This window comes from Gorilla gorilla, chromosome 13 (genome assembly GCF_029281585.2).
Source record: "Gorilla gorilla gorilla isolate KB3781 chromosome 13, NHGRI_mGorGor1-v2.1_pri, whole genome shotgun sequence".
Taxonomy (NCBI): domain Eukaryota; kingdom Metazoa; phylum Chordata; class Mammalia; order Primates; family Hominidae; genus Gorilla; species Gorilla gorilla.
Window position 1 is genome coordinate 128,560,112 of NC_073237.2, and position 26,093 is coordinate 128,586,204.

At 54.1% G+C, this 26,093-nt stretch overlaps 1 protein-coding gene across 7 annotated transcripts in view; it reads left to right on the top strand.

The window, feature by feature from the left end:
- The window catches only part of NTNG2 (netrin G2), an 82,082-nt gene that overhangs the window by 22,561 nt on the left and 33,428 nt on the right, over positions 1–26,093 (top strand). For all 7 annotated transcript variants that reach the window (XM_031014892.3, XM_055351397.2, XM_055351395.2 and 4 more), the window contains one exon: positions 12,990–13,633. In XM_031014892.3, the coding sequence (XP_030870752.1) occupies positions 12,990–13,633 (644 nt within the window). The remainder of the gene's footprint in view (positions 1–12,989; positions 13,634–26,093) is intronic.

The following is a 26,093-nucleotide window of genomic DNA, read 5'->3' on the forward strand; positions in this document are numbered from 1 at the left end:
AAAGACAAGAGAGAGAGGCAGAGCTGGTGGCAGAGCCAGGCCCAGGGTTTGGACTTAAGAAGGGGAAGGCGCTGGGGCTCTGAGGAGGAGCTGGAGACAACGTGGGTGTTTTACGAAGGGAAGGGCGTCTGGCTGCAGGCTGAGAATGGGCTGGGGGTGGGGAGGCTGGAGGGGTCGGTGGAGGCCCCCACCAAGGCGGGGCAGGGGAGAACAGAGTGAGCCTTAAGGAGAAACCACTGCTGGGGACCAGGCTTCACTCTCAGCCCATCCGGAAACCTCTTTCAGCTGATGCTTCCCCCGACCCCCTTCCCCACCCTGGGCCTCTGTTGGAACCTGGCTGAGGCCCTGTTGATCAGCAAGAAAGCCCAGGGCAGCTCTCAGAGAAGAGGAGAGGGGGCCCAGAAAAGGCCCCCAAGATCTGGGGAGGGGATCCGAGGAGAGGCAGCTACCGAGCGCCCCAGCCAGGGGGGCCTGCCCCTCACCCCACCCCGGCACTGAAACCCTCACAGCCACTTTTTTCCTCCCTCCGTGATAAAATATTCATGGCGGCAGAGTGGGCCCTCTTTGGGAAGGCTGCCTGGGTCTAGCTTATGCTTTGCACAAGCTTTTAAAGAGCAGGGCGCTGTTCCTACTCTCTAAGCATTTTCTAAGTCCTGAATCAATAATGCACTTTCCTGGGCTTCTCCGGATGTAGCCCTCTTCCTCTCGGTGCCTTTCCCCCACCCACCCCCTTATCTTTCTTTCCCTTTTCTTCTCTCCCGTTCTTTCATCCTTCCATCTCTCCTTTCATTTACTTTTTTAAAAAGTATGAAAGTGTTGAGCTGTTTGGGTGGCCAGTGAAGCCTTGAGTAGGGAGTGGGCAGGAAGGGAGGCGCCAGATTGAGCCCCTGTGTGTGCAGGGAGGAGGAGGAGGAGTGGGAGGAGGAGGAGGAGGGAAAGGAGGAGGAGCAGCAGCGGCTGAGCACTCCCGCTGGCCCTGCTAGGGAAGTGTTTGAGGATCACTGAGCTCCTGGTGTGGGGAAGGAGGAGGGCTTAGCCTCACCCAGCCTCCCTCTCTCCTTTTTCTAATCAATTAGAAAATGTTTACAGCATAGCCAGAGAAAAATAGGGAACGTGGGACGAAGAAAAGATGCAAAGCACCCGCCAAATTTCAGCCCCACACTCGAAGGAGGGAGCAGTGGGGTTTGACCTATCTGCCTTCTGTGGTAATGAAACCCCTGTCGCTAGAGGTATGCAAGAGAAGGGGAGCCTTACCCTGTCTGAGACAGATGCCCATGTGTCTGGTCCATTTTGTCAGTCGCCTGTGGGGTGCCCCAGGGATGCACGGGCACTCTTCAACTGGGATAGAATTTCCTGCCCCAAACATTCCTGGAAATCTGGCTGTGGGAAGAATCCACATATGCCCAGGGCAAAGCAGAATGTGTCCTTTAAAAAAACAATAATACATTTTTAAGTTCCTGGAGAGATTAACCCTTGTCTAGCTAGAGCCATGGCAATGCCTCCCCGCCCACCACACTCTGGTGGTTCGGCTGACGGAGGAGATCAGTCATTCAGGAGTCTGCGGTCCTGATGAGCAGTGGGTGCCCACACCATGCCTGGCATTTCATCCTTGCTTTCTGACCTTGGCTTCCCAGTAGACCCTCTCCCGGGCAGCTCGTCCATCAGGGCAGCCCAATGCCCTCAGGTCCTCCGAAAGGATTTCAGGGTGTTCTGTGGGGGCAACCCGAATTGGGGTAAGAAGACTAAGCAGTCGTTCTGCTGGAACAGCATCCCCAAAGTGGAGTGAGGCCCGCGGATGCCCACCGCCTCTCCCCCAGGCAGCGTCCTACCTGGATGGAACTGCCTGGAGCCACTGCAGAGGGTCCTCGCTCAGTTAGGGAATGTTTGTCATATACCACTGTGTGCAAACAGCTGTTGGGAGTGTGGCACAAAGGTGGGTGAGGCCCCTGCTCTCCCAGAGTTCACACTCACAGAAGATTCTGGAAGGAGGAACACTGTGGGCAGGGTTGAAAGACCTAAAGTGCTCCCTTTCCTCCCAAATAATGCGGGGTGAGGGGCGGTGAGGAGAGCCGCTCTGAGCAACCAAGGAACTGAGATGCATTTTCTGGGTCTGCTTTTGAGCCGAGGCAGGTTCGAGAGGCAGCCAGAGACTCTGGGTTCAAGGTGGACCTGTGCCCAGGCCATGCCCACCGTGGCCCCCCTGGGGGAGGAGTGGGGGCGGTCGCCGTGGCTTCGGGAGGCTCATTGCTGGGACAAGTGAGTCCCTGGGGAGGCAGCGCTTGGAGGCTCGCTTGCCTGCCCCTGCCTGAGTAATTGCTTGGAGCTGGGAGGAAAATTGCTCCAACCAGAAAACAAAACAGAAAAGCCGCCTTGGCCAGCTGCAGCTCCAGCCCTAAAATGCCAGGTCGGTTTACGCTGATTCACGAGCGGGGAGGGTGACCTTGCTGTCTGTCGTCCAGGGCCTGTGCACGAAGAGAATCCGGAAAGGGAAGGAGAGAGAAGCCTGCACACTGGGGAAGGAATTAGCAGCACAGAGAGCAAGAGGGACAGCGATCAATGAAACCATAGAAGGAGAATGAGAAACACACACACAGAGAGCGAGAGGGAGCAAGAGAGAGAGAGACAGAGGGACAGAAAAAGAGAGGGAGGGAGGGAGGGAGGGAGAGCTCAGAGAGTTAGAGACCGTCAGGGCCGCTAGAATTAGAATCAGCTCTGAACAGAATCTCCGTTTCCGCTTTGTTAATAATTTATCCCCTCTGCAACTTTTCTTACCAATAAATAGGAAGTAATCTGTTAAAGAGAATTCCCCTAGCACCCCGGCTTTCTCCCTGGAGTCAGGGGAGGAGGATGTGTCTCTGTGCCCTTCCTCCCTAGCAGCATGGGGGCCTGAGGAACACGCAGAACTTGAGACTTTAGGATGTCAGGGTCAGAGGCGGACAGCCCACTCCTGCCCGGTCATTTTGTGAACGGGGAAACCAAGGCACAGATAGAGCAAGGCCCTGGCCAAGGTCACACATGGTGTTAGGGGCAGTCCCCTGAGTCCTAATTCCATGGCCCCATGGGTCAGGGCACCTATTGATTTATGCACCTGCCCAAGCCATAGGGTTTCCCCCAAAATGGCAGAGGCCACGTCCAAGGAGGAGGGTGGGGCTAGCTCGGCTGCCTTTCCTTGCCTTCCCCCATGATTGCTTCCCCCATGCTTGAGTCCTGGCCCTCTACCTGGGCACCCACACCCAGGGCCTCTCCTGGGCAGCCTCCAGCCTTCCACCTCATATGCAGCAGCAGCCTCCCGCCCTGGTGAGGCTGAGGGGCCGAGGATGAGAAGGGTTCCGTTGGCAAATCAGCAACAGCAGTCAAGAGACGTGCCGCCTGCCTCCCCGTGGAACCCGAGTCTGCAGGAGCACAGTGCGGCCCAGGCAACAGCGTCCTTTCCCTTTTGGGTGAAGGGCACCATTTCCCAATTTGTCTCAGGGCCCGGCTCAGTGGGCCGTCCCCTGGCTTCTTATCCCACCTCGGCTGCTGCTGAGCCGCATGACCCTGGGACATTGCTCAGCCTCTCCAAGTCTCGGTTTCCTGAGGATCGCACTCTCCAGGATCCCTGGGAGCATGGGAGGTGGGGTTGACGCACACAGGGCACCCAGCACAGGGCCGAGGTGGAAGACATGCTCCCTAACGGCAGGGCCTGCTGTTTGCTGAAGCACCAGGCCAGACAGTGGCCATGAATGTTCTCCCAGCATCCATCACCCATGAGCCGGCACCACCGAGGCACTTGCCATGGTGCACCTGGCATCATTCCTATGACAACCCTGTGAAGCCAGTGCTAGTAACCTCATTGAGCGTTCATTCATTCTCCGAAGATTTCCCGAGTCCCTGAGGAGGGCTGGGGGCTGGGGCTGGAGTGGGGACAGGATCAGATGTGGTCGCTGCCCGCATGAAGCCTCCCCTCCAACTGAGCAGCTGAGGCTCTCGGGCAGGAGAAAGATCTTTTCCTCCCCCATTCTATGTTAGTGGCTGAGGGCCCACATAACAGACAGATTAACACGACCAAAGCATACCAGTGGATTTAATATAAGTTTTATGTGAAAAAGGCTTTAAGGCTTTCTTTTTTTTTTTTTTTTTTTCCAGACAGGGTCTCACTCTGTCACTCAGGCTGGAGTGCAGTGGCACAGTTATGGCTCACTACAGCCTCGACCTCCTGGGCCCAAGGGATCTTCCTATCTCAGCCACCCAAGTAGCTGGGACCACTGGTGTGTGCCACCATGCCCGGCTAGTTTTCTTTTTTGTTTTTTGAGGTTTTTTTCTGTACAGATGGCATCTCCCTGTGTTGCCTGGCCTCATGGGAGCTTTCGTAAGGAATGAAGACCCAAAACATTGGTGAACATCTATTTTGTATGCTAGGTTTAATGGAGAAATAGTCATGGAGAAGTATGATTGGCTTTAAAAAAAAGTATCATCTCCTGGTGATAAACTGGTGGGAATTTTGCAAGACCTGTGTGTCCAGGTCCCTCTCTGTGACCCTGCATCTTTGGAGATGAGAATGTTCCTTCCTCCGGGCATTGGGAGGGCACCTCTCAAATGAGCCTCATGTCCTGCTTCAGGGAAGAAGGGCAGGGGAAGGTCAAAGAGTAACCTTCCACTTCTGTGGTTTTCTCAAATCCCTTCAGCTTAAAAAAAATTTTTTTTTTGAGACAGAGTCTCACTCTGTCACCCAGGCTGGAGTGCAGTGGTGTGATCTCAGCTCACTGCAACCTCTGCCTCCCAGGTTCAAACGATTCTCGTGCCTCAGCCTCCTGAGTAGTTGGGACTACAGGCACGAAACGCTATGCCCAACTAATTTTTTATTTTTTTTAATTTTTAGGAGAGACAGGGTTTCACCATGTTGGCCAGACTGGTCTTGAACTCCTGACCTCAGGTGGTCGGCCCGCCTCAGCCTCCCAAAGTGCTGGGATTACAGGCGTGAGCAACTGTGCCCAGCCTAAAATATTTTAAGAAGGTTTATCCTGTAATCCCGGCACTTTGAGAGGCCGAGGCGGGCGGATCACGAGGTCAGGAGATCGAGACCATCCTGGCTAACACGGTGAAACCCCGTCTCTACCAAAAATACAAAAAATTAGCCGGTCGTGGTGGTGGGTGCCTGTAGTCCCAGCTACTCGGGAGGCTGAGGCAGGAGAATGGTGTGAACCCGGGAGGCGGAGCTTGCAGTGACCCGAGATAGCGCCACTGCACTCCGGACTGGGCGAAAGAGAGAGACTCCATCCCAAAAAAAAAAAAAAAAAAAAAAGAAGGTTTTAGGGTAGCATGTCCTGGGCCTCATTGGGCTCAAGGAAATTGGGGGACTCGCCGAAGCCTGTGGAGCTGGGGAGCTGCTGAGGGAGTGAGCCAGTGCATCCCTCCACAAACCACAGAGCCCTGCCCAGGACACCCTGGCGATTTCATCCCAACTCTGAGATTTCATCCCAGCGCAGGCTTGGGTGCAAGGCCAGCTGCATGACGTTGTCTGTTCTTCTTCCTGAGACTTGGTGACCATTCCAGTGACCGCCCCTCCACGGCCTCCTTAGTCAGGGGCCTGGAAGTTCAAATGGCTGGGCTTCCCACGGGCACATTTACCTCCATTCTTGCTAACAGTTCACTTTCCCATTCAATTACGTTTTTTGCCTGCAGCTTGCCTATGATGTTTACAACCTGGCCTCTGACTTTGACTGTACCCTTTGCACAGAAAATAACATAAAAGGAAAAGCATTTAAGCGCCCATGACGAGGCTTGAAAAGCATGGCATGAAATGGTTTCTCCATAGAATATTTCATGCCAGGAGCTCAGGCTTGGCGTCTGTGTAGGAGGCTCCTCCTCACCCGGTTCTCTGGTGCTATGGGCCTGGCTGGCTGCCTTCCCTTCCCTCTGCCCACCCTCCTTTGACTTCTAGCCACACTGCCTGACCCTTCAGGTGACTTGCCTGTGTGTGTCCAGAGAGATAGGAAAGCTGTAGACATGACGGGCTTGGTTTCCCCAAGATTCCTCAAGGTTGGGTCCCATGGAGTCCAGGGGATGGGTAAGTGATGTGCGGCCATGGGTACTTAGTGTCTTATCTGAGACGTGGAGCTGACTGTAGCACCTGCCTCCCTGTGGGTTGCTGAGAGGGCGCAGGGAGGAGCGGCTGTGAAGTGCCCAACCCAGCCCGGGCACAGGGCTGGCACTCAGTGAATGTTACAATCATCACACTCTTCTGAGTCAGCCGTTCCCGGGACAGTCCACACCATGAAGTTCTAGGGTTTCTCATGCACAAGCCTGGTGGTCTCAGCCTCATCCCTTCCTCCTGCGGAAGGTTGCTGGGAGTGGAGTGTCCCTGAGTTAATACGAAGCTGCTGTTTCAAAATAATCGCTCCCGTTTGGAGACATTTCCTAGGGATTCTAGGTAGTGTGAGACACAGACCATCTCACATGGCAATCAATAAGAAAATAGAGACTCAGAGAAGTCAAGCGACTTCGTCAAGGTCACAGAGCCTCAAAGGAGAGAGCTGAGAGGGAACTCAGGGCTTTCAGACTCCAGGGCCCAAAACTGTATGGAAAATGGGTATGTTAACTGCATCTTTCTTTTTCTTTTCTTTCTTTTTTTTTTTTTTAGACAGAGTCTTGCTCTGTCGCCCAGGCTGGAGTGCTGGAGTGCAGTGGCGCGATCTCGGCTCACTGCAAGCCCCACCTCCTGGGTTCACGCCATTCTCCTGCCTCAGCTTCTTGAGTAGCTGGGACTACAGGCGCCCGCCGCTACACCCGGCTAATTTTTTGTATTTTTTAGTAGAGACGGAGTTTCACTGTGTTAGCCAGGATGGTCTCGATCTCCTTACCTCGTATCCACCCGCCTCAGCCTCCCAGAGTGCTTGGATTACAGGCGTGAACCACCGCGCCCGGCCATTACCGCATCTTTCTAGAGAAAATCCCAAGACTGTTTTTAAAAATCAGGGGTATGATTTTTGTTGTTGTTTTAATTTTCATGAAATATTTAAAGAGGCAGCTACTACTTCTGATACTATCAAAGGGCGGCTTTGGAGCCATCCTGAAAGGCTAGAGGTGTGCCTAACAGTCTCTCCGTGTATTAGGCCACTTTGTTCTGACTGCAGTTTTTGTGATTAGTTGATCTGCTGTCCTGGAGATGAGTGGAAACGCGCAGTCCCAGAGGAGGCTGGCAAACCTTCACCCCCACTCAGAGGAGATACTCCCAGTCTCAGCCCCACCCCCATGACGTTATCAGCTGTCAGATGCTGACTGGGGACTGGGGTGGGGGGGACTGGGGTAAACTGGTCTTCTAATACCCCGGTGGGTCCCCAGAATTCCCCCAGTGACGAATAGAAGGTCCAGGTGCAGTGGCTCACGCCTGTAATCCCAGCACTTTGGGAGGCCGAGGCGGGCGGATCACCTGAGGTCAGGAGTTCGAGACCAGCCTGGCCAACATGGTGAAACCCTGTCTCCACTAAAAATACAAAAATTAGCCAGGCGTGGTGGCGCACGCCTGTAGTCCCAGCTACCTGGGAGACTGAGGCAGGAGTATCGCTTGAACCCAGGAAGTGGAGGTTGCAGTGAGCCGAGATTGTGCCGCTGCATTCCAGCCTGGGCCATGGAGCAAGATTCTGTCTCAAAAAACAAAACAAAACAAAACAAGAATAGAAGGAAAGTGAGAGGAAGCAATACTGTGTTTGTAGAGGAAAAGGAAGGTCAGGCCAGCGCCAACAGTGCCTTTGCTGGGATGCTCCACACTCCTGACCAGCTCAGTGGAATTCTGAGACCTTGGGGAGCAAAATCAGAGGGGGACAAGGAGAAAGACAGAAAGAGAAAGAGGGAGAGAGAAAATTGTGTTGGCCGCGGCTTGGGATTTATTTATTGTACTTGCTGTTGACTGAGCTCGCTCCACAGCAGGCGAGGGGCCTGTAAACACACAGGCTGATTCATTAGTTTCTGACCATCTGCTTCCCGGGCCGGGGCAGGGGCTGGAGTGCCCCATAGGTTGGAGCAGCCAGCTTGGAGCCCCCATCTCCAGCCAGAGCCAGCTGTGTCAGTCTTCCCAGTGACAGACAGGCCGGGTGCAACTGGGGGCTTTGAGGGATACCCTGTCGCCCGCCACAATGCCCCCACCCCATAGAACCCATCAGGGGCCTGGGCAGGGCAGGGCTAAGTAAAGCAGGAAGACGAAGAGAGACCAGGGAAAAGGTGAAGTGTGGGTGGCTCAGCAGTTGGGGTTGACGGGAATACTATCAACACTCAATAGGAGATATGTCAATATCACTGTCATTTTATTAATAGCTTATTAATATGATGATAATAAGTATAATTGAGTGAGTGGTTACTGAGGTCCAGGCCCAATATGCAGGCCTCACTACACTGTCCCCAATAAGCACATTAACAACTCTATGATGGATGATGAGAGAATGGGGTTCAAAGATTGATTCAAGTCAGGAGGGCCTCCTGGAGGAGGCACATGTGGGAGGGCTCTGAAAACCAGGAGGACAGACAGTGGCCAAAGGAGCACAGGCTCTGAGGTGGGAGGGGACGAAGTGGCCTGGGAAATGGCACAGCTTCAGTGCTGGGTTGATAAGAGCTTTCTGGGTAGGTGATGCAGTGTGACGCCACTTGGTGCCAGCGTACTGAGAAACCAGGCTGGTGGAGGAGACCCCAGAGACATCCTCTGGGGAAACAGGATCAAAAACTCCCAATTCGTCTCTACCCCTCTGAGCCATTCCTCCCGGCCTGTTCCCTCTTTGCTCACCTGGCATGAGGCTTGTCTTAGTCAGCTCCGGCCACCATAACAAAGTAGCACACGAGACCCAGGTGGCTTAAACAACAAAAATGTCTTTCCTTGTTCTGGAGGCTGAAAGTCCAAGACGAAGTTGTTGGCAGGTTTGGTTTCTGCAGAGGCCTCTCTCCCTGGCTTGGAGCCAGCCGCCTTCTCACTGTGCCTTCGAACGGCCTTTTCTCTGTGCACATGGGCCCCAGCGTCTCATCCGGCAGCCAAACTTCTTCTTCTTCCAAGGCCACCAGTCAGATTGGACTAGGGCCAACCTGAGGGTCCCATTTAACCTCAATCACCTCTTGAAAGAGAATCTATCTCCAAATACAGCCCCATTCTCAGATACTAGGGTTAGGGCTTCAACATAGAAATCTGGGGGACACCATTCTGCCCCTAGGAAGTCCCCAGGGGCAGCAGAAGCAGCACTGGGACTTCAGGAAGGGAGTGATGGCTGGGCTGGGGGAAGGGGGGCATGTTCCTGGGTGCCAGAGCCCAGGTGCAAGTTCTTGGAGCATCTGCCCATCACTCCTCCTCCCGAGCGGCACAGACAGAGCCCATTCTGCGTCCAGGCTCACGGCACCCTTCCCGGCTGCTGGCTCCCTCACGGGTCAAGCCTGCCTCCTCCAGCCCAGCACCTGCTACCCACTCAGGCCTTTGGGCCATCCCCACAGCCTCTCAGTCCCTCACCATACCAGGCAACAGCACAGAACAGGGTGTGTCTTGCCCAGAGTCACCCGGCCAGTGAGTGAGGAAGCTGGGAACCCCCCCGCCCCATGTCCCTCTGCTGTCCTGGCATGGTGGGCTTGCCAGTGGTGTGGATATCTCTGATGGTAACAGCAGACTCCTCCTCAGAGGTGCCATCTGCTCTCGAGAAGGCTGGGGCCAGTCCTACCCTGGCCCGGGCCTCAGTCCCCCCATCTGCTTAAGGAAATATTGGACTCTATGGTGAGCTCCTGCCACCCTGAGGTTGCATGGGGGCCTGAGGACAGAGCTATTTTGGTCAAAGAGGGATTTGTGGAACCTGCCTCAATGAACCGAGGGTCAGCCCTGCCACCGAGGAGCCCCAGGCAGCTGGGGGACCTGTCCTTCACCCTAGAGGATCGAAGCCCACAGGCTACGGCTGCTGCAGTGGCACCTGGTGGGGGCCGCGGGGGTGTGGCTCAGCCCCTCAGAAGGCGGTGGGCCCCATTTCCCCCATGGGGGCCAAACAGCTCATTTGAGAGTGAGAGGTTTTAACTTAGATCCAAGCCATTTTGTCTCTGAGCAAACCAGACACCTGAAACATTCATCAAAAAGGGCCACAAGTGGTCTGGAGCACTGGGTGGTTGTTAGTGACAGTGTTCGTTTTTTTCTTTCTTTCTTTCTCTTTCTTTCTTTCTTTCATTCATTAATAGACTTTATATTTTAAAGCAGTTTTAGATTTACAGAAAATTGAGCAGATAGTACAGAAAGTACCTAAAACCCCATGCCACCCTCCCCCACCCACCATCTTTCCCTGCCTATTATCCCCATCTTGCATTAGTGGGGGATATTTGAGGTTTTGGGGGATTTCTTTTTTTGTTTGTTTTCGTTTTTTTTTTTTTTTTTGAAACAAAGTCTCGCTCTGTCGCCCAGGCTGGAGCACAGTGGCGCAATCTCCGCTTACTGCAAGCTCCTCCTCCCGGGTTCATGCCATTCTCCTGCCTCAGCCTCCCGAGTAGCTGGGACTACAGGCGCCCACCACCACGCCCGGCTATTTTTTTTTTTTTTTTTTTTTGTATTTTTAGTAGAGACGGGGTTTCACTGTGTTAGCTAGGATGGTCTCGATCTCCTGACCTCGTGATCCACCCACCTCGGCCTCCCAAAGTGCTGGGATTACAGGCGTGAGCCACCACGCCTGGCCTTTGTTTTGGGGAATTTCTTTAGAGACAGGGTCTCCCTCTGTGATCCAGGCTACAGTGCAGTGGTGCTGCATAGCTCACTGCAGCCTCAAACTCCTGGGCTCAAGCAATCTCCAGCCCCAGCCTCCCAAGTAGCTAGGACCACAGGTGTGCACCACTATGCCCAGCTAATTTTTAAATTTTTTTTGTAGATACAGGGTCTTGCTGTGTTGCCTAGGCTGATCTTGAACTCCTGGCCTCAAGTGATCCTCCCACTTCTGCCCCCCGAGTAGCTGGGACTAGAGGCACGTGCCACCACACCACACCCAGTTTATTTTTTATTGTTTGTAGAGACAGGGTCTCTCTGTGTTGCCTGGGCTGATCTCAAACTCCTGGGCTCAAGTGACCCTCCTGCCTCGGCCTCCCGGAGTGTTGGAATTCCAGGTGTGAGCCACCATATTAGTCATGTCTGATGAACCATTGTTGATACATTATTATTAACTAAAGTCCATAATTTACATGAGAGTTCACTTACTGTGTTGTACAGGTCTATGGGGTTTTTTGTTTTGTTTTGTTTTTGTTTGTTTTTGTTTTAGTTTGATACAGAGTTTCACTCTTGTTGCCCAGGCTGGAGTGCAATAGCACGATCTCAGCTCACTGCAACCTACGCCTCCCGCGTTCAAGTGATTCTCTTGCCTCAGCCTCCCCAGTAACTGGGATTACAGGCATGCACCACCACGCCCGGGTAATTTTTTTGTATTTTTAGTAGAGACGGGGTTTCTCCATGTTGGTCAGGCTTGTCTTGAACTCCTGACCTCAGGTGATCTGCCCGCCTCAGCCTCCCAAAGTGCTGGATTACAGGTGTGAGCCACCGCGCCCGGCCCGGGTCTATGGGTTTTGACTCATTCATAATGGCATGCATCCACCACTGCAGTATTATACGGCATAGCCTCACTGTCCTAAAAATGCCCTGTGCTCGGCCTAGTCATCCCTCTGACCCTGGGGACCACTACGTTAGTGACATTTTCAGATCCCTCTGGCCTGTTTCCATCAATGACACTTCTCACACCAAATGTATGGGTTTTCCACACCAACAACCTAGTCTCTAGCTCTCTGGACACCACTGGGTGTCCGATGATTCCATTCAATTCTGACACTGCCCAGAGCTGGCATCAGAAGCCTCAGGTGAAGGGCTCAGTCGCACCACACTTCCCCCACCTCTGATGCAATTGCAAGTTCCTGCCTCCCGTACTTCTGTCCAATTGGCTGTAAATTGGGGGTTCCCACGACCCCTCCCTCAGGTTTCATAGTTTGCTAGAACAGCTCACGGAACTCAGAAAGGCATTTTCCCTACATTTACCTGTTTATCAAGTTCAGGAACAGCCAGATAGAAGAGACTCACAGAGTAAGGGATCGGGGAGAGACCCAGAGCTTCCAGGCCCTCTTTGAGCACCTCAATGTGTTCACCAATCCTAAGGGTACAGGTAAAAAGGCTCAGGGGCCGGGCGCAGTGGCTCACGTCTGCAATCCCAGCACTTTGGGAGGGCAAGCCAGGTGGATCAACTGAGGTCAGAGTTCGAGACCAGCCTGGCCAACATGGCGAAACCCTGTCTCTACTAAAAACACAAAAATTAGCCGGGCGTGGTGGTGCATGCCTGTAATCCCAGCTACTTGGGAGGCTGAGGCAGGAGAATTGCTGGAACCTGGGAGGTGGAGGTTGCTGTGAGCCGAGATCGCCCCACTGCACTCCATCCTGGGAAACATAGCAAGACCCCATCTCAATAAAAAAATAAAATTAAAATTAAAAAATAAAAGGCTCAGGAAGGTGACTCAGCTAAGGAGATATTTAGAGAGTCGAGAATGTGAATGGGAATTTTTGAGGCAGACAGAGTGGAAGGGCACATGAAGGAGACAGAATGCCATCTGCAAAGGCTCAGAGGTACAACCAGGCAGGGGCAGGAGGACAGCTGTCCTGGGGAGGCCCAGGCACAGTGTCACCAGGTGTGGGAGGGCGGGTTGGGGTTGGTATATTACAGAGTCAGGACTGTGTATTCCAGGCAACGGGGAGCCATGGAGGGCTTCAAAGCAGGGGACTAACACCCAGCCTTCTTGGTTGTCTGTATTTAGAGCAGGGACAAGTATGCATTTTTTCTTTGGAAGCCATGGGATTGCACACCTCTGCACGCATTGAGGAAATGGGCACAAATCTCCCAGCTGTGTCTGGGCACCGGAGCACAGGCCCTGTAGCCACAGAGCAGGTGTCTCGGCTCGCAGGCAGGGGCTAGGTCGCGCAGAGGCTTCCCAGGCCATCCCGAGCATCCAGCACCCACCCTTCCCTTCCCCTCTCCCCGCTGCAGGAGAATCCCTACCTATGCAGCAACGAGTGTGACGCCTCCAACCCGGACCTGGCCCACCCGCCCAGGCTCATGTTCGACAAGGAGGAGGAGGGCCTGGCCACCTACTGGCAGAGCATCACCTGGAGCCGCTACCCCAGCCCGCTGGAAGCCAACATCACCCTTTCGTGGAACAAGACCGTGGAGCTGACCGACGACGTGGTGATGACCTTCGAGTACGGCCGGCCCACGGTCATGGTCCTGGAGAAGTCCCTGGACAACGGGCGCACGTGGCAGCCCTACCAGTTCTACGCCGAGGACTGCATGGAGGCCTTCGGTATGTCCGCCCGCCGGGCCCGCGACATGTCATCCTCCAGCGCGCACCGCGTGCTCTGCACCGAGGAGTACTCGCGCTGGGCAGGCTCCAAGAAGGAGAAGCACGTGCGCTTCGAGGTGCGGGACCGCTTCGCCATCTTTGCCGGCCCCGACCTGCGCAACATGGACAACCTCTACACGCGGCTGGAGAGTGCCAAGGGCCTCAAGGAGTTCTTCACCCTCACCGACCTGCGCATGCGGCTGCTGCGCCCGGCGCTGGGCGGCACCTACGTGCAGCGGGAGAACCTCTACAAGTACTTCTACGCCATCTCCAACATCGAGGTCATCGGCAGGTAAGGCCGGGGGAAGCCCTGGATGTCACCTGCAACCTGGGATGCTAGCTGTTACCTGGGACGTTATTGGATACCTGGGATGTTACCTGGTATGTGGAACATGACCGGGTTCTTAGGATGTTACCTGGTTCCCCGGGGGTTACCTGGTATGTGATACATCGTTACCTGGTTCCCCGGGGGTTACCTGGTATGTGATACATCGTTACCTGGTTCCCTGGGGGTTACCTGGTATATGACACATCCCCTGGTTCTTGGGATGTTACCTGGTACCTGGGACATGACCTGGTTCTTGAGATGTTACCTGGTACCTGGGACATGACCTGGTTCTTGGGATGTTACCTGGTACCTGGGACATGACCTGGTTCTTGGGATGTTACCTGGTACCTGGGACACTATCTACTTCTTGAGATGTTACTTGGTTTCCGGGAGGTTACCTAGCACCTGGGACATTACCTGGTTCCCAGGACATTACCTGATATTACATCATAGGGACTGCCTAGGATGGCTGGGGCTGCACAGACCCAGTGCCTGAGCTTTTCCACGGAAGAAGGTGCACATGTCGGAGGAAGGAAGTGCATGTGTTGGAGGTGTGGAGGGCAGGAGTGGAGCCTGTCTGGGCAGAGCTGGGCTAACTCCTGGTGCTGACTGAGAGAAGTGCTCTGAGGCTGTCCACTGACTCAGTGAATGGGCTCTCATGTTCAGGGGTTTCCAAGACCGCCTCAGGCTCCATGATTCACTAGAAAATCTCACAGAACTCAGCAAAGCTGCCATATTCACAGTTATGGTTTATTACAATGAAGGATACAGATTAAAATCAGTGACAGGAAAAGGTGCACAGGGCTGGGTCCAGGAGATACCAGGTGCAAGCTTCTCATTGTCCTCTCCCAGTGGGGTTGTGCAGGCAGCACTTGATTCTCCCAGCAGTGACATGGGACAATGCTTGTGAACTATCGCCAGGCAGGGATGCTTACTGAAGCCTCAGTGTTCAGAGTTTTTACTGGGAGATGATGGTATAGGCATTGCTGATGATCTGGCTGGCCTTTGGCTCCAATCCCTCCAGAGGTCGAGTTGATACTACATGGCCCAAGGCATAGGCTCTCTGATGTGGCCCAAGACCCACAGGCAAACATGGACACTCTTCCTAGACAGGACACTCCAACAGCTTATGGATTAGAGGTCACCTAGCAGAAACCAGGCCGGAGTCAGATCTTTCTTTGGAATGTGCAGGGTGTGGACAACCCAGGCCTGCTGCAGCAGCTCTTTCTTGCCCAGCTCTGGAGAGGAATGTGTTTTGAGGAAACTTTGAGGAAGGCAAAAGACTGTCATAGGAGATGAAAGCAGCCTTTACCTCCCAAAAACTGTTTAGACTGTGGATGATTAAATGGTTCTGTGTTGTCCTGGGTCATTTGTTCTTTTGGTAGATAATATGCCAGTCTGTGGGGGCAATGCCATCTACCCTGGGCCATCTGTAGAATGGGGATGGTAACAAGCATAAGTCTCTTGCTGGATTGTAGTGAGGGTTAAATGAGTTAAAGTTGATGAAGCACTCCGAACAGTGCCTGGCACATAATATGCACTAAAAAAAGTGTTTAATAAAAAAATTGGACAAAATAATGGAGTGAGAGGGCTGGGGCGGGCTGAGGGAGGAGAGAGTTGAGACCCAGGGGTGCTGGGGCAGTCCGGGCCAGGAGCCTGGCTTAGGCAGTTGCAGGCAGGGGCTGCACCTGGGGAGCCCAGCTGGGATGATCACTGTGGGCATCTCTCCACTGCAGGCTTTCAATGTCCACCCAAATCTGTAATTCCTGACAAGTGGAAAAAGTGATTTGCTGTATGGCAGGTAGAGCATAATCCTGTTTTTGTAAAATATATAATATGCCTTGTATATCATTTCTGCGTCTTGAACAGACGTTGGCTGTAAGTGTGTACAGGACCGGGAAAAACATCATGGGTTGGGGAGAAAGGCTGGAAGCCCATTTGCCAGCCATGTGCTGTGGTGATGCCTGCACCGTGAGGCTGGGCAGGCCGCTGTGGTGCTGCTGTTTCCAGCTTGTATTTGCATTTTGTTTCACTTTGACAGTGTGTGTGGATTCCAGGTGGGCAAAGGCAAAGGCAGGTCGTTCATGAAGCTGGAGTCAGCTTCAAGTCTGGCAGATGGGAGTGAAGCAGGTGCAGACAGGGGCCCGTGGTTCTGACACCCGTGATCTCTAACCCACCTCCAATTGGGACAGGATATTCAAAATCAAGAATGTTCTGGAAACCACCCCATATATAGGCACTGTTGTGGAACTGGTGTCCAGACTTTCAGCCCCTGGGCATCTCCGTGACCTCTGCCCTCGGGATGCAATTGTCTGGTTGTTACTAGACACCTGCCAATCCCTGCAGTCCCACTGGGCTTAGCAGCTCAGGGCTGGGAACCAGCTCCCCAGGCCCTGCAGGCTCCTGGCTTGTCTTCTGACCTTGGACTGCTCAGGGAAACCCTCATCTTCAGGCAACTGTTCAAGGACCCTGCCTTACCTTTCATAAGGTGGCTCATGTGGGGCCCTCATGTCTGGGCCAGCTGTAGGATCCAGACTGGGACTGTGATGCTCAGGGCCTGGTGGTGCCCCTTCAACCCCAGCAGGGTGACCTGGGGTTCAAACCCTGCCTCTCTGCATCCTGCCTTGATTTCCCATCTGTGACAAGAGGCCTGAGGCTGCCTGGAGCCCATGTCTCCCTGGAGGTGGTTCCGCTTGGCACCCAGCCTCTGCAGGCGGTGGGGAGGAGCCGAGGTGGTGGCGAGAGTGTACAATCAATTCAGAGAGAGAGTAAACACTCTTCAGGCGGCAGCTGGGCTTGTCGTTGAACTCGGTTGGGTTAGACGGTTCAGCGAAGGACTGAGGTTACCTCCCCTTTTCTCTCTTCAGTTCTGCTGGGAAAGTCCAGCCATGCTGAGAAGCCAGAGACACAGGACTGGTGGCAAAGGGGGATGTGGGACCCGAAGTTCCTGAGTGGGCACCAGGGACCCCTGGGGGTTCCCAGGCTCTGGGAGTTTACACTGAACCTGTTCTGGGGATTCCCTCAGAATTTCGTGACTGCCATGTTGCCCAGTGGCTCCGCTGTGGCCCACTAACAAGAACAGCAAACGTTTATCGAGCATTTGCTGCAGGCTCATTTGCTATTGAGCGCTGTTATTAACGGCTTCATGTGTATTTTCTTGTTTAATCAATAGCCGTTTAATTCCCCAGTGGTTATTGAATGGCTCAGATCCCACAAGCCAAAGACACGGCACTGAGCAAGCCAGACCTGATCCCCGCCCCCTGGAGCACTCCCTGCGGGGGCAGCGCTCCCCCAGCCTCATGTTTTCAGATGAAGAAACCAAGGACTCTGAGGTCAGAGAATAGAAGGAGACTGCACAGTGCCACTACATGGCAGACAGCTAACATCTAGACACAAGCATGTCCAGGCTCAAGACAGACTCAGCCACCGAGCTGTCCCTAGCCCTGGCCTGGTGGCTGCCTCATTTCTGGTTCCAGCTCTGACTTGAGCCCACCTGGAGCTCAGGTAGCCTGTATGATGGGGCGATCCCACGGGACTCCCCTTTGAATCGAAGGTTCTCTGATGGGTGGTGGCTCCCTGCTCTGCCACTCAAGTCAGTGATTTCCAGCTCCAAGGGGGACCCCAGTGGCAGGCAGCGATGTAGGCAGGAGGGGAGGACAGAGGCACCTGGCTGCAGAGGAGGAGCTGGAGCAGCTGCAGCCAGCCCAGGGCCCTGGGAAGGAGGGACTGGTACAAATGGTGAGGGGGACAAGAGGTGGGGACAGACTGAGCTGCAGCCCCACAGGGGGCAGGTGGGCTGCCGGTGGCTCTGAGAGAAGCACAGGCACCAGAAAGTCCCAGCCACACCCCCTCCCTGCCTCCCGCGGAGCCTGCTCCACGTGCCCATTCCTGGAAGGCAGGCAGGGGGTGGGAGCTATTTTCTCCTTCCACACATGGGGAAACTCAGGTGCGGAGCCTGGAGAGTGGCTGGCTTCAGACTGTGCAGCAAATCTGGGGCAGAATCTGGATTTGAGGAGGAATGAGATCATCCCTTTATGGTGCTTGGAGCGGGAGGGGCCTCCGCCCCCCCCCTCCACACAACCATTAAGAGAAGCGGGGTCCAAACCTGACCCAGCATCTCACAGGAGAACCATTTAAGACAGGGTTCCCCAGCCCCACCACTGAGAGCTTTGGGACCGGGAGGCTTGGGGTGAGGTCCAGAAGTCTGTGTCTTTGCAAAGCTCCTCAAGTGAGCTGGAAAGGTGGAAGCTGCTGCATCCATGGAGATGGATGACTGTAACATGTTGGAACCTCAGTTTTCTCATCTGCAAAATGGAGAAATAGTAAAGACTTCAGCTGCCTGCTGTGAGGAGTCGATGAAATGCTGTATTCAAAGAGCTTATCCCAGTGTCTCATTCCTCTGGTTAGACTGTGGGAGAGGGAAGTGGGGGAGGCTTGGGATCAGGGCTGCCTAGATATGAGGCCATTCCTGCACCCACCCCAGGTACTAGAAGGAGTGTGGAAGTATGCCTCTGGGTTCATAGGGGTTGCAATCCCAAATGTCTGCAGAGGCTGGAAACACAACTTACGTGGAAGCCAGGCATGGTGGTGTGTGCCTGTAGTCCTAGCTACTTGAGAGGCTGAGGCAGAAGGATTATTTGAGCCTGGGAGGTTGACGCTGCAGTGAGCTATGATGGTACCACAGCGCTCCAGCCTGGGTGACAGAGAGAGATCCTGTCTCTAAAAAAATAATAATAATAAATTCAAATGAATAATAAAAATAATGAGAAGAAGATAATGTACATGGGTACCTATGGTATCAGCAGAAGCGATAGGGAAGGGTGTGGCCTGGGGAGAAATGGAGACAGCAGGCTCCTCACAAGACAGTGGACCAAACATTCCAGACCTTCTGTGGTTACAAAGGAAGGTGCACAGAAGTATCTATGTAAAGTCTCTTGCTTTCAAAAATATTGGCACCTACTTCAAAAAGTTGTTTAAACTCTGTGCAAGGAAAACAAAATACCCCTGCAGCCCACGGCAGCTCACGAGCTGCCAGGGAGCACCCCTGCTCTGAAATGCTCAGTGTCCTCCTGCAGCCGTGGTAGCAGCTGCATTCGACGGGCCCAAGGCAGGGCCAACACACTGGAGCCAGGGCACGGGCAAGATAGCAAAACAGCCCAACCAGCCCTGCCCACTCCAGACCTGGGAGTCAGAGGGAAGGGGGCATCATCCCACGCAAGTTCCTCTGCCCAGAAAACCCAGGAAGCTCCAGGAAGGCAGCCCAGCGGGTCCTTTGCCAGCAGGAACAGGAAAGGAAGAATGAGTTCCCCATTCCTGGAGGTATTCAAGCCCAGTGGGTGATGTTTGTGGGAGATGATGAAGGGAGGTCCTTTGCACCAAATTAAGGTCTTGTGTGCCCATTCTGTTCAAAAGGAATAAATGTGGATTAAGGGAACAGGAAAGGCAGGTACCATTTATTGGGAACCTATGGGTTACGTGCCAGGCATTGCATCCTCACCCCCTTTCTGCCCAGGAGGAGGCTGAAGTCCTTGAGCGAGAGGAAACCCGTGAGTTCCAAGAGGCTGAGCTGGGCCTGGACGGGCAGATCTGAGCTCCAGACTGGCCAAGCCCCGCTCCTGCAGACCCAGCTTCCCCAGACCCTGCGGGGGTCTAGCTGCTCTATGTCCCTGGGCCTCCCCCAACCTGTTTTTTCCTCCCTTGACACCCTCCCCTCTTTCTTGCCTTCTTGTTTTCTTCCATAAACGTCCTGTCCCTATTGATCGCCCCGTAACTGGAGATGGACGGACACCGGACTAGAATAGAAACAGCAGAGGGAAGAAAACCATGGAGGGTGGGCAGGTGGGCGCGGGGAGGGGAGTGCAGAGACAGGCGATTTCAGCCGCCCTATTCCTGTACCCACCCTCCCTGCATCTCTTTCTCAGCTGCTCTACAGGAAAAACAGGGGCAAGAAGGGAATTCTGTGATGTTATTCTGCCTGCACTGACTCCTTGAAACTCTGGGAAGGCAGAGACTCCTCCCTCAGCAATATTAACTGTCATTCACTGAGAATTCCCATAGCCCAGGTAGCATCCCGAGTCCTTTATGTGCATTTCCTCATTAAGTCCTATCCTGTGAGGATCATTGTCCCCATGACACAGATGAGGAAACTGAGGCCAGGAGGTTGAGATATAGATGGAAGGGCTGGGTGTGGTGGCTCGTGCCTGTAATCCTAGCACTTTGGGAGGCTGACGCAGGAGGATCTCTTGAGTCCAGGAGTTCAAGACCAGCCTGGGCAATATAGTGAGACCCCCATCTCAATGAAAACAAAATAGATGGAGGTACCCATGAGGATGGCTATTATTGGAAAAGCAAAAAATAACAAGTGTTGGCAAGGATGTGGAAAAATCGGAACCTTCATGCATTGCTGGTGGGAACAAAAACGGTGCAGCCACAGGGGAGAACAGTATGGTGGCTCCTGAACAAGTTACATATAGATTTAGCAATTCCGCTCCTAGGTATAGACCCAACAGAACTGAAAGAAGGGACGTGAACAGATACTTGTACACCCATGTTTATAGCAGCTTTATTCAGAGTAGTCAAAAGGTAGAAACAACACAACTGTTCATCAACAAATGAAGACATAAAATGTGACCCATCCATACAATGGAATATGATTCAGCCTTAAAAAGGAGAGAGAACCTGACACACGCTGCAACACAGATGAACCCTGAGGACATGATGCTAAGTGAAATAAGCCAGACACAAAAGGACAAGTACCATATGATTCTGCTTACCCGACGTCCCCAGAGTCATCAAATTCATAGAGACAGAAAGTAGAATGGTGGCTGCCAGGGGCTGGGGGAAGGCGGAATGGGGGTTAGTATTTAATGGAGACAGCTTCAGTTTGGGATGATTTAAAGTTCTGGAGAGAGATGGTAACAGTGCTTGCACAGCACTGTGGATGTGCTAATGCCACCAGACTGTACACTTAACAATGGTAAGGTGGCTGGGTGCGGTGGCTCATGCCTGTATTCTCAGCACTTTGGGAGGCCGAGGCGGGCGGATCACTTGAGGTCAGGAGCTCAAGACCAGCCTGGCCAACATGGCAAAACCCCATCTCTACTAAAAATACAAAAATTACCTAGGTGTGGTAGCGGGTGCCTGTAATCCCACCTACTTGGGAAGCCGAGGCAGGAGAATCGCTTGAACCAGGGAAGTGGAGGTTGCAGTGAACTGAGATCGCACCACTGCACTCCAGCCTGGGCAACAGAGAGAGATTCCATCTCAAAAGAAAAAAACATGGTAAGGTGATAAATATATACGTATATTTTAGCACACTAAAAAATGAAGGAAATAGATGGGTGGGTGGTCTCCATGTCAGACTGTCCAGGTGCAAATTCTGGATTAGGTGTGACCCTGGGCAAGTTGTCTAACCTGTCTTTGCCTCCTTCCCACCTCCACAAAATGGAGACAATCACCCTGGAGTTTAAGTGAGACCATCCAGGGAGAGGAGCCACGACTGTCAGGGTTACGGAGAAAGAACAGCAGATCACAGAGGGCCTGGAGGTTCTTCTACCGGGGCCTATGGGCTCTTAGGAGCGCAAAGGGTGGGTTTCAATCATCCATGGACTCCCTGAAATATATGCTAAGTGTCGTGTGTGTGCAGTCAGTTGGTGAGAGCCCCTAGTTTTTGTTCCATTCTCAAAGGGGGTCCATGATCCCAAAATATTTGGAGAGTCCCTGGAAAGGCAGCTTTGTGTTCTGCTTTTCATTGTTTAAACCCAACTCTTTGCTGGGCGTGGTGGCTCACGCCTGTAATCCCAACACTTTGGGAGGCCGAGGCAGGCCCATCGCCTGAGGTCAGGAGTTCAAGACCAGCCTGACCAACATGGTAAAACCCTGTCTCTACTAAAAACACAAAATTTATCCAGGCGTGGTGGCGTGCACCTGTAATCCCAGCTACTCGGGAGGCTGAGGCAGGAGAATCACTTGAACCCAGAAGGCGGAGGTTGCAGTGAGCCGAGATCGTGCCATTGCACTCCAGCCTGGGTGACAGAGCAAGCCTCCGTCTCAAAAAAATAAATAAATAAATAAAATAAACCCAACTCTCTGGGGACACCCAGCTCTCTGGGGACAGACATTTTGTTAAGTACAGTTCACACACCTTCAACTGCATCTCCCAGGCCCCCTGAGCTACTGCTTCCCACCAAAAAGCGGGCATGCACGATTCCAGACCACATCGGCCTCCACTGAGAAGTGCCGGTGTTGGGAAGGGGCCAGACTATGCCGAAGAGTTGGGGGGTGTGGGGTCCACTGCCAAGGCGGGTGGTTGACCCCTGGACCTGGGGTCTCCTCTGGTCTTTGGCTCTGCTCCACTGCTGGGTGGGGCGGAGAGGGCAGGAGGGGCATCTCGGCCTTGGCCAGGGTCACAGGAGGCTTGGGGAGCCCTGCAGGTGCTTGGGAGAGAGTCACGCACAGCAACGCCTTCCCGGCAGCACTAGGCAGAATCGGGGTTCCCTCTTCTCTTGCCTGAGAAGGCATTTCCTCTGCGAGCTTTCTCGCCATCATATTAATTCACTCAACAGATGTTTTTTCTCAGACCTTGCAGGGATGAATTAACACATATTTCTAATGGGCACTGCCTTGGTTTCTTGGAGCCTCCATAACAAAGTGCCACAAACTGGGTGGAGGTCAGGAGTCTGAAATCAGGGTGCAGCTGGCTTCGCTGTGGAACCTGCAGGGGGGAATCTGTCCCACACCCTCCGCCCTCCGCTCGCTCCTGGTGGGGCCGGCAGCCTCTGGCATTCCTGGGCTTGCAGCTGCGTCACTCCAGTCTCTGCCTTGTCTTGCGGCTGTCCGCTCCCTGAGCATCTGTCTTACACGCTGTCTCCCCGTGTCTCTTCCTACAGGGACACCAATCACATCGGATAAGGGCCCGCCCTCCTCCAGCATGACCTCAGCTTAACTTACATCCTCATCATATCCACAAAACCCCATTTCCATGTAAGGTCACATTCATAGGCACTGGGGGTCAGGATGTCAACATATCTTTTCGGGAGACACGATTTGGCCCACAGCAGGCACCTATGACGTGCTGGACACAGCAGGGTGCCAGGGTCCAAGAGCATGGAGGGGCGGACGCTCCCGTAGTGGGAGAGCAGAAATCAACAAACCCAGTACCCCCAAGTTCCCACAGGTGCACGGTGAGAAAGAAACCAGGGCAAGGCCAGGCACGGTGGCTCACACCTGTAACCCCAGCACTTTGGGAGGCTGAGGCTGGCGGATTGCTTGAGCGCCGGAGTTCAAGACCAGCTTGGGCCACATGGTGAAACCCCATCACTACAAAAAATACAAAAATTAGCCAGGCATAGTGGTGTGCGCCTGTGGTCTCAGATACCTGGGAGGCTGAGGTGGGAGGATTGCTTGAGCCCAGGAAATCAAGCCTGCAGTGAGTTATGACTGTGCTACTGCACTCCAGCCTGGGCAACAGAGCGAGACCCTATCTCAAAACCCAGGGCAATATGGGAGTGGAGCTGGGAACCAACCTGAGACCTGGACCCAGGGGTCAGGGAAGGCCCTCCAGGGAGGGGGCTTTGAAGGAGAAACCTGAAGGGGGAATGGGGGCACGGCATTTGTGGCAGGGGGCAGCAGGCAGGACAGGTGCGGTGCCTTCTAAGGACTCAATGTGATAAGGCTGTGGTGGGTGAGTAAGATTCCAAAGAAGAGCAGGCAGGGCCAGATCACGCCAGCCCTGCAGCCGCGGGAGGAAGTTGGTTTTGGTTGAAGTTTGGTGGGAGGGCTACAGGCAGGGGAGAGGTGTGATCTGATTTCCGGTGTTTGGAAATCTGAGTTGGGGGTGGCAGTGCTGGAGGCCTGCAGGAGACCGGGCGGGTCCTACCAAGACTGACAGCAGCCTGGCCGGGTTCTGGCAGGGACAGGGGCTGTGATGTGGGCCGCCTGGAGGTGGTCTTTGGTGGCAGTGTTGCTGAGTAGCTGGTGGGAGCAGGCGGTGGGAGGCATCATGGAGGACTCCCAGGCGTCTGGCTTTGAGACACTGGGTGGATGGAAATTTTGCCTTGTCAAATGGGGACAGAGGTGAGGGGATTTTCTGGAGGGGAATTTTTTTTTTTATTTCTTAATTTTTTATTTTTATATTTTCATACAGCAAAATGGACCTTTTGGGGGTACAATTCTAGGAATTTTAGCACGTGGATAGAGTCATGCAACCGCCACCACAGCCTGGGTCCACAACAGCCCGTCTCTCCAAAAACTCCCTGTGCTACCCTTTGGAGCCACCCCCTGCCCCCGTCCCGAGACCCCTGGAAGCCCCCATCCTGCTCCCTGAAAATCTGCTGTAAGTGGAGTCGTGCGGCAGGTGGCTCTTTCAAGGGGTCTCCTTCATCCTCACTGTGCCTCTGAGGCTTATGGCGTGGCCGCCTGCGTGGCTCGGGATCCTCACTCCTGAGTAGGACTGTGCCGTGTGCACTGCACACCGTGGGTCTGTTGTTTACCCATTCTCCGTGGAAGGACGTTTCGGTGGCTCCCAGTCTGGGGCGATTATGAGTAGAGCTGCTATAAACATTCGTGGAAAGGTTTTTGGGTGAACATAAGTTTTCGCTTCTCTTGGGTAAACACCCAGGTGTGGACGGCTGGGTCGTCTGGTGAGCGTGTTTAACTCATGAGAAACTGCCAGGCCGTCTTCCAGCGCGGCTGTGCACTGGAGGAAGCCTGACTTCTATTTTGGACCTGTTGGTTGTGAGCGTTTTGGAGGCATCCGGAGCATTTGGGCCTCTGAGTGTGAAGCGCAGGCGAGACTGGGCGCGGGGAGTCCTGAGCTCCGCGGTGACGATGACGCCCGCCGTGGGGGCGTGCGAGACTTCCGAGAGGAGAGCCGGGGAGCCGGGCGGGCTGCAGCCCTGAGATCAGAGAGAGGGGGAATCTGGCAGGGCGGTGCCCCAAAGCCACGCGGGAGTGGTTCCTGCAGGGCAGCGGCCACCTGTGTCCGTGCTGCGGCGGGTCCAAGTGGAGGAGGCCAGCGTGGGCCCATGGACCTGGGAAGATGGAGGTCACAGTAGACGCACCCAGAGCAGAGCCCGGGAGTCCGGGATGAAGGCCGTCGTGGGGTAGTTTCAGGGGTGAATGCCAACACTTTTAAAAGAGTGAAATAGGGGTGAAAAAGAGGGGGTGTAGGCAAGCTTTTGAAAACGTTTTGTTCGGAAGGGGAGCAGGGAGATGGGGTGTGAGCTGCCGGGGGAATGGGGAGGGGAGAGGGCTCTTCCTGAAAGGCGGGAGGCGCCGCAGCGTTGGCGTTGGGATGGGAAGAATCCACCAGGACTGAAGATAGCTGTGGGGAGGGCGGGAGGGACGCTGGGGACAGGAGCCGAGGAAGTGATCGGGGTGGGCGGAGAGCTGACGGGACAGAGGGCCCACCAGCATGTGTAAGGAGGAAAGGCTGACTGATTGCATATTTAGGTCAGAAACCCTGCTTCTAACACCTTCTAGAGACTCCATGTCCATCTTGACAACCCAAGGTGGCCCACCCTGGTGGCTCACAGAAGTCCCTTTGTCCTGAGTAAAGAGTGGCACATCACGGTGCCAGCAAGCAGCCTGCCTGAGATTCCAGCTCTTTCCATTTGCTCTTTTCTGGCAAGTCTCTTCCATTTCTCCAGGCCTCAGTTTCCCCACCTGTAAAATGGGATCCCGCTCTTGTAAAGATTGTCTGAGACTTGCCGGCTCAAGTCCCAATACTCAGGAGGTGCCTGAGGAAGGGGAGCCATTGATCCCTTGAAGGAGTCGGTATTTTGTCACCTGAACACACAGACCATGTTCCTCCGTCACTCACCTGGGGCTGAGTGGAATTCCTTGGCTTTAGCTCCAGCTCTGTCCTCTGTCCCTTCATCAGTCAACAGTCATGCAGGAATGAGAAGCTCAGTTCATAGTAGATGTAGCCAAAGGGACTTTGGAGGAGAGTGCTGCTGCCAACAGCGGACGGGGGACTGAGCCCCACCCAGTTCTGCCTGGGCCACTCTCTCTGGGTCTGTGGCCACGACACCCGGCAGGCTCCTGTCCCCCCGACCCCAGCTCTGTGGCTTGCTGGGCCTCACCAGCTGCGATTGGGCAGGACAGATGGGGTTGGAGAGGGGAAGTTGAGTGGGGAGAGGACAGGCCACATCCAGGCTCATCCTCAGGCCTTGTTCTTCCCCTGGGCTGGGCTGCCTCCCTCCACATCTCAGCAGAGGGAGCGTGGGGTGGGTCATTGTAGAGGATCCCTGGCCCTTCATCCCATGTGAAGCCTGTTTTAGACTCACAGATGCTCCCTTAGATGTACCCGCCAAGTCACACACACACGCAGCCATTCACTCATCTGTAACATGCCCCTGACTCACACATAAACACACACCTGCCCCACCCACAGACGAGAATCCACTTCCAGAAGCACCCAGTC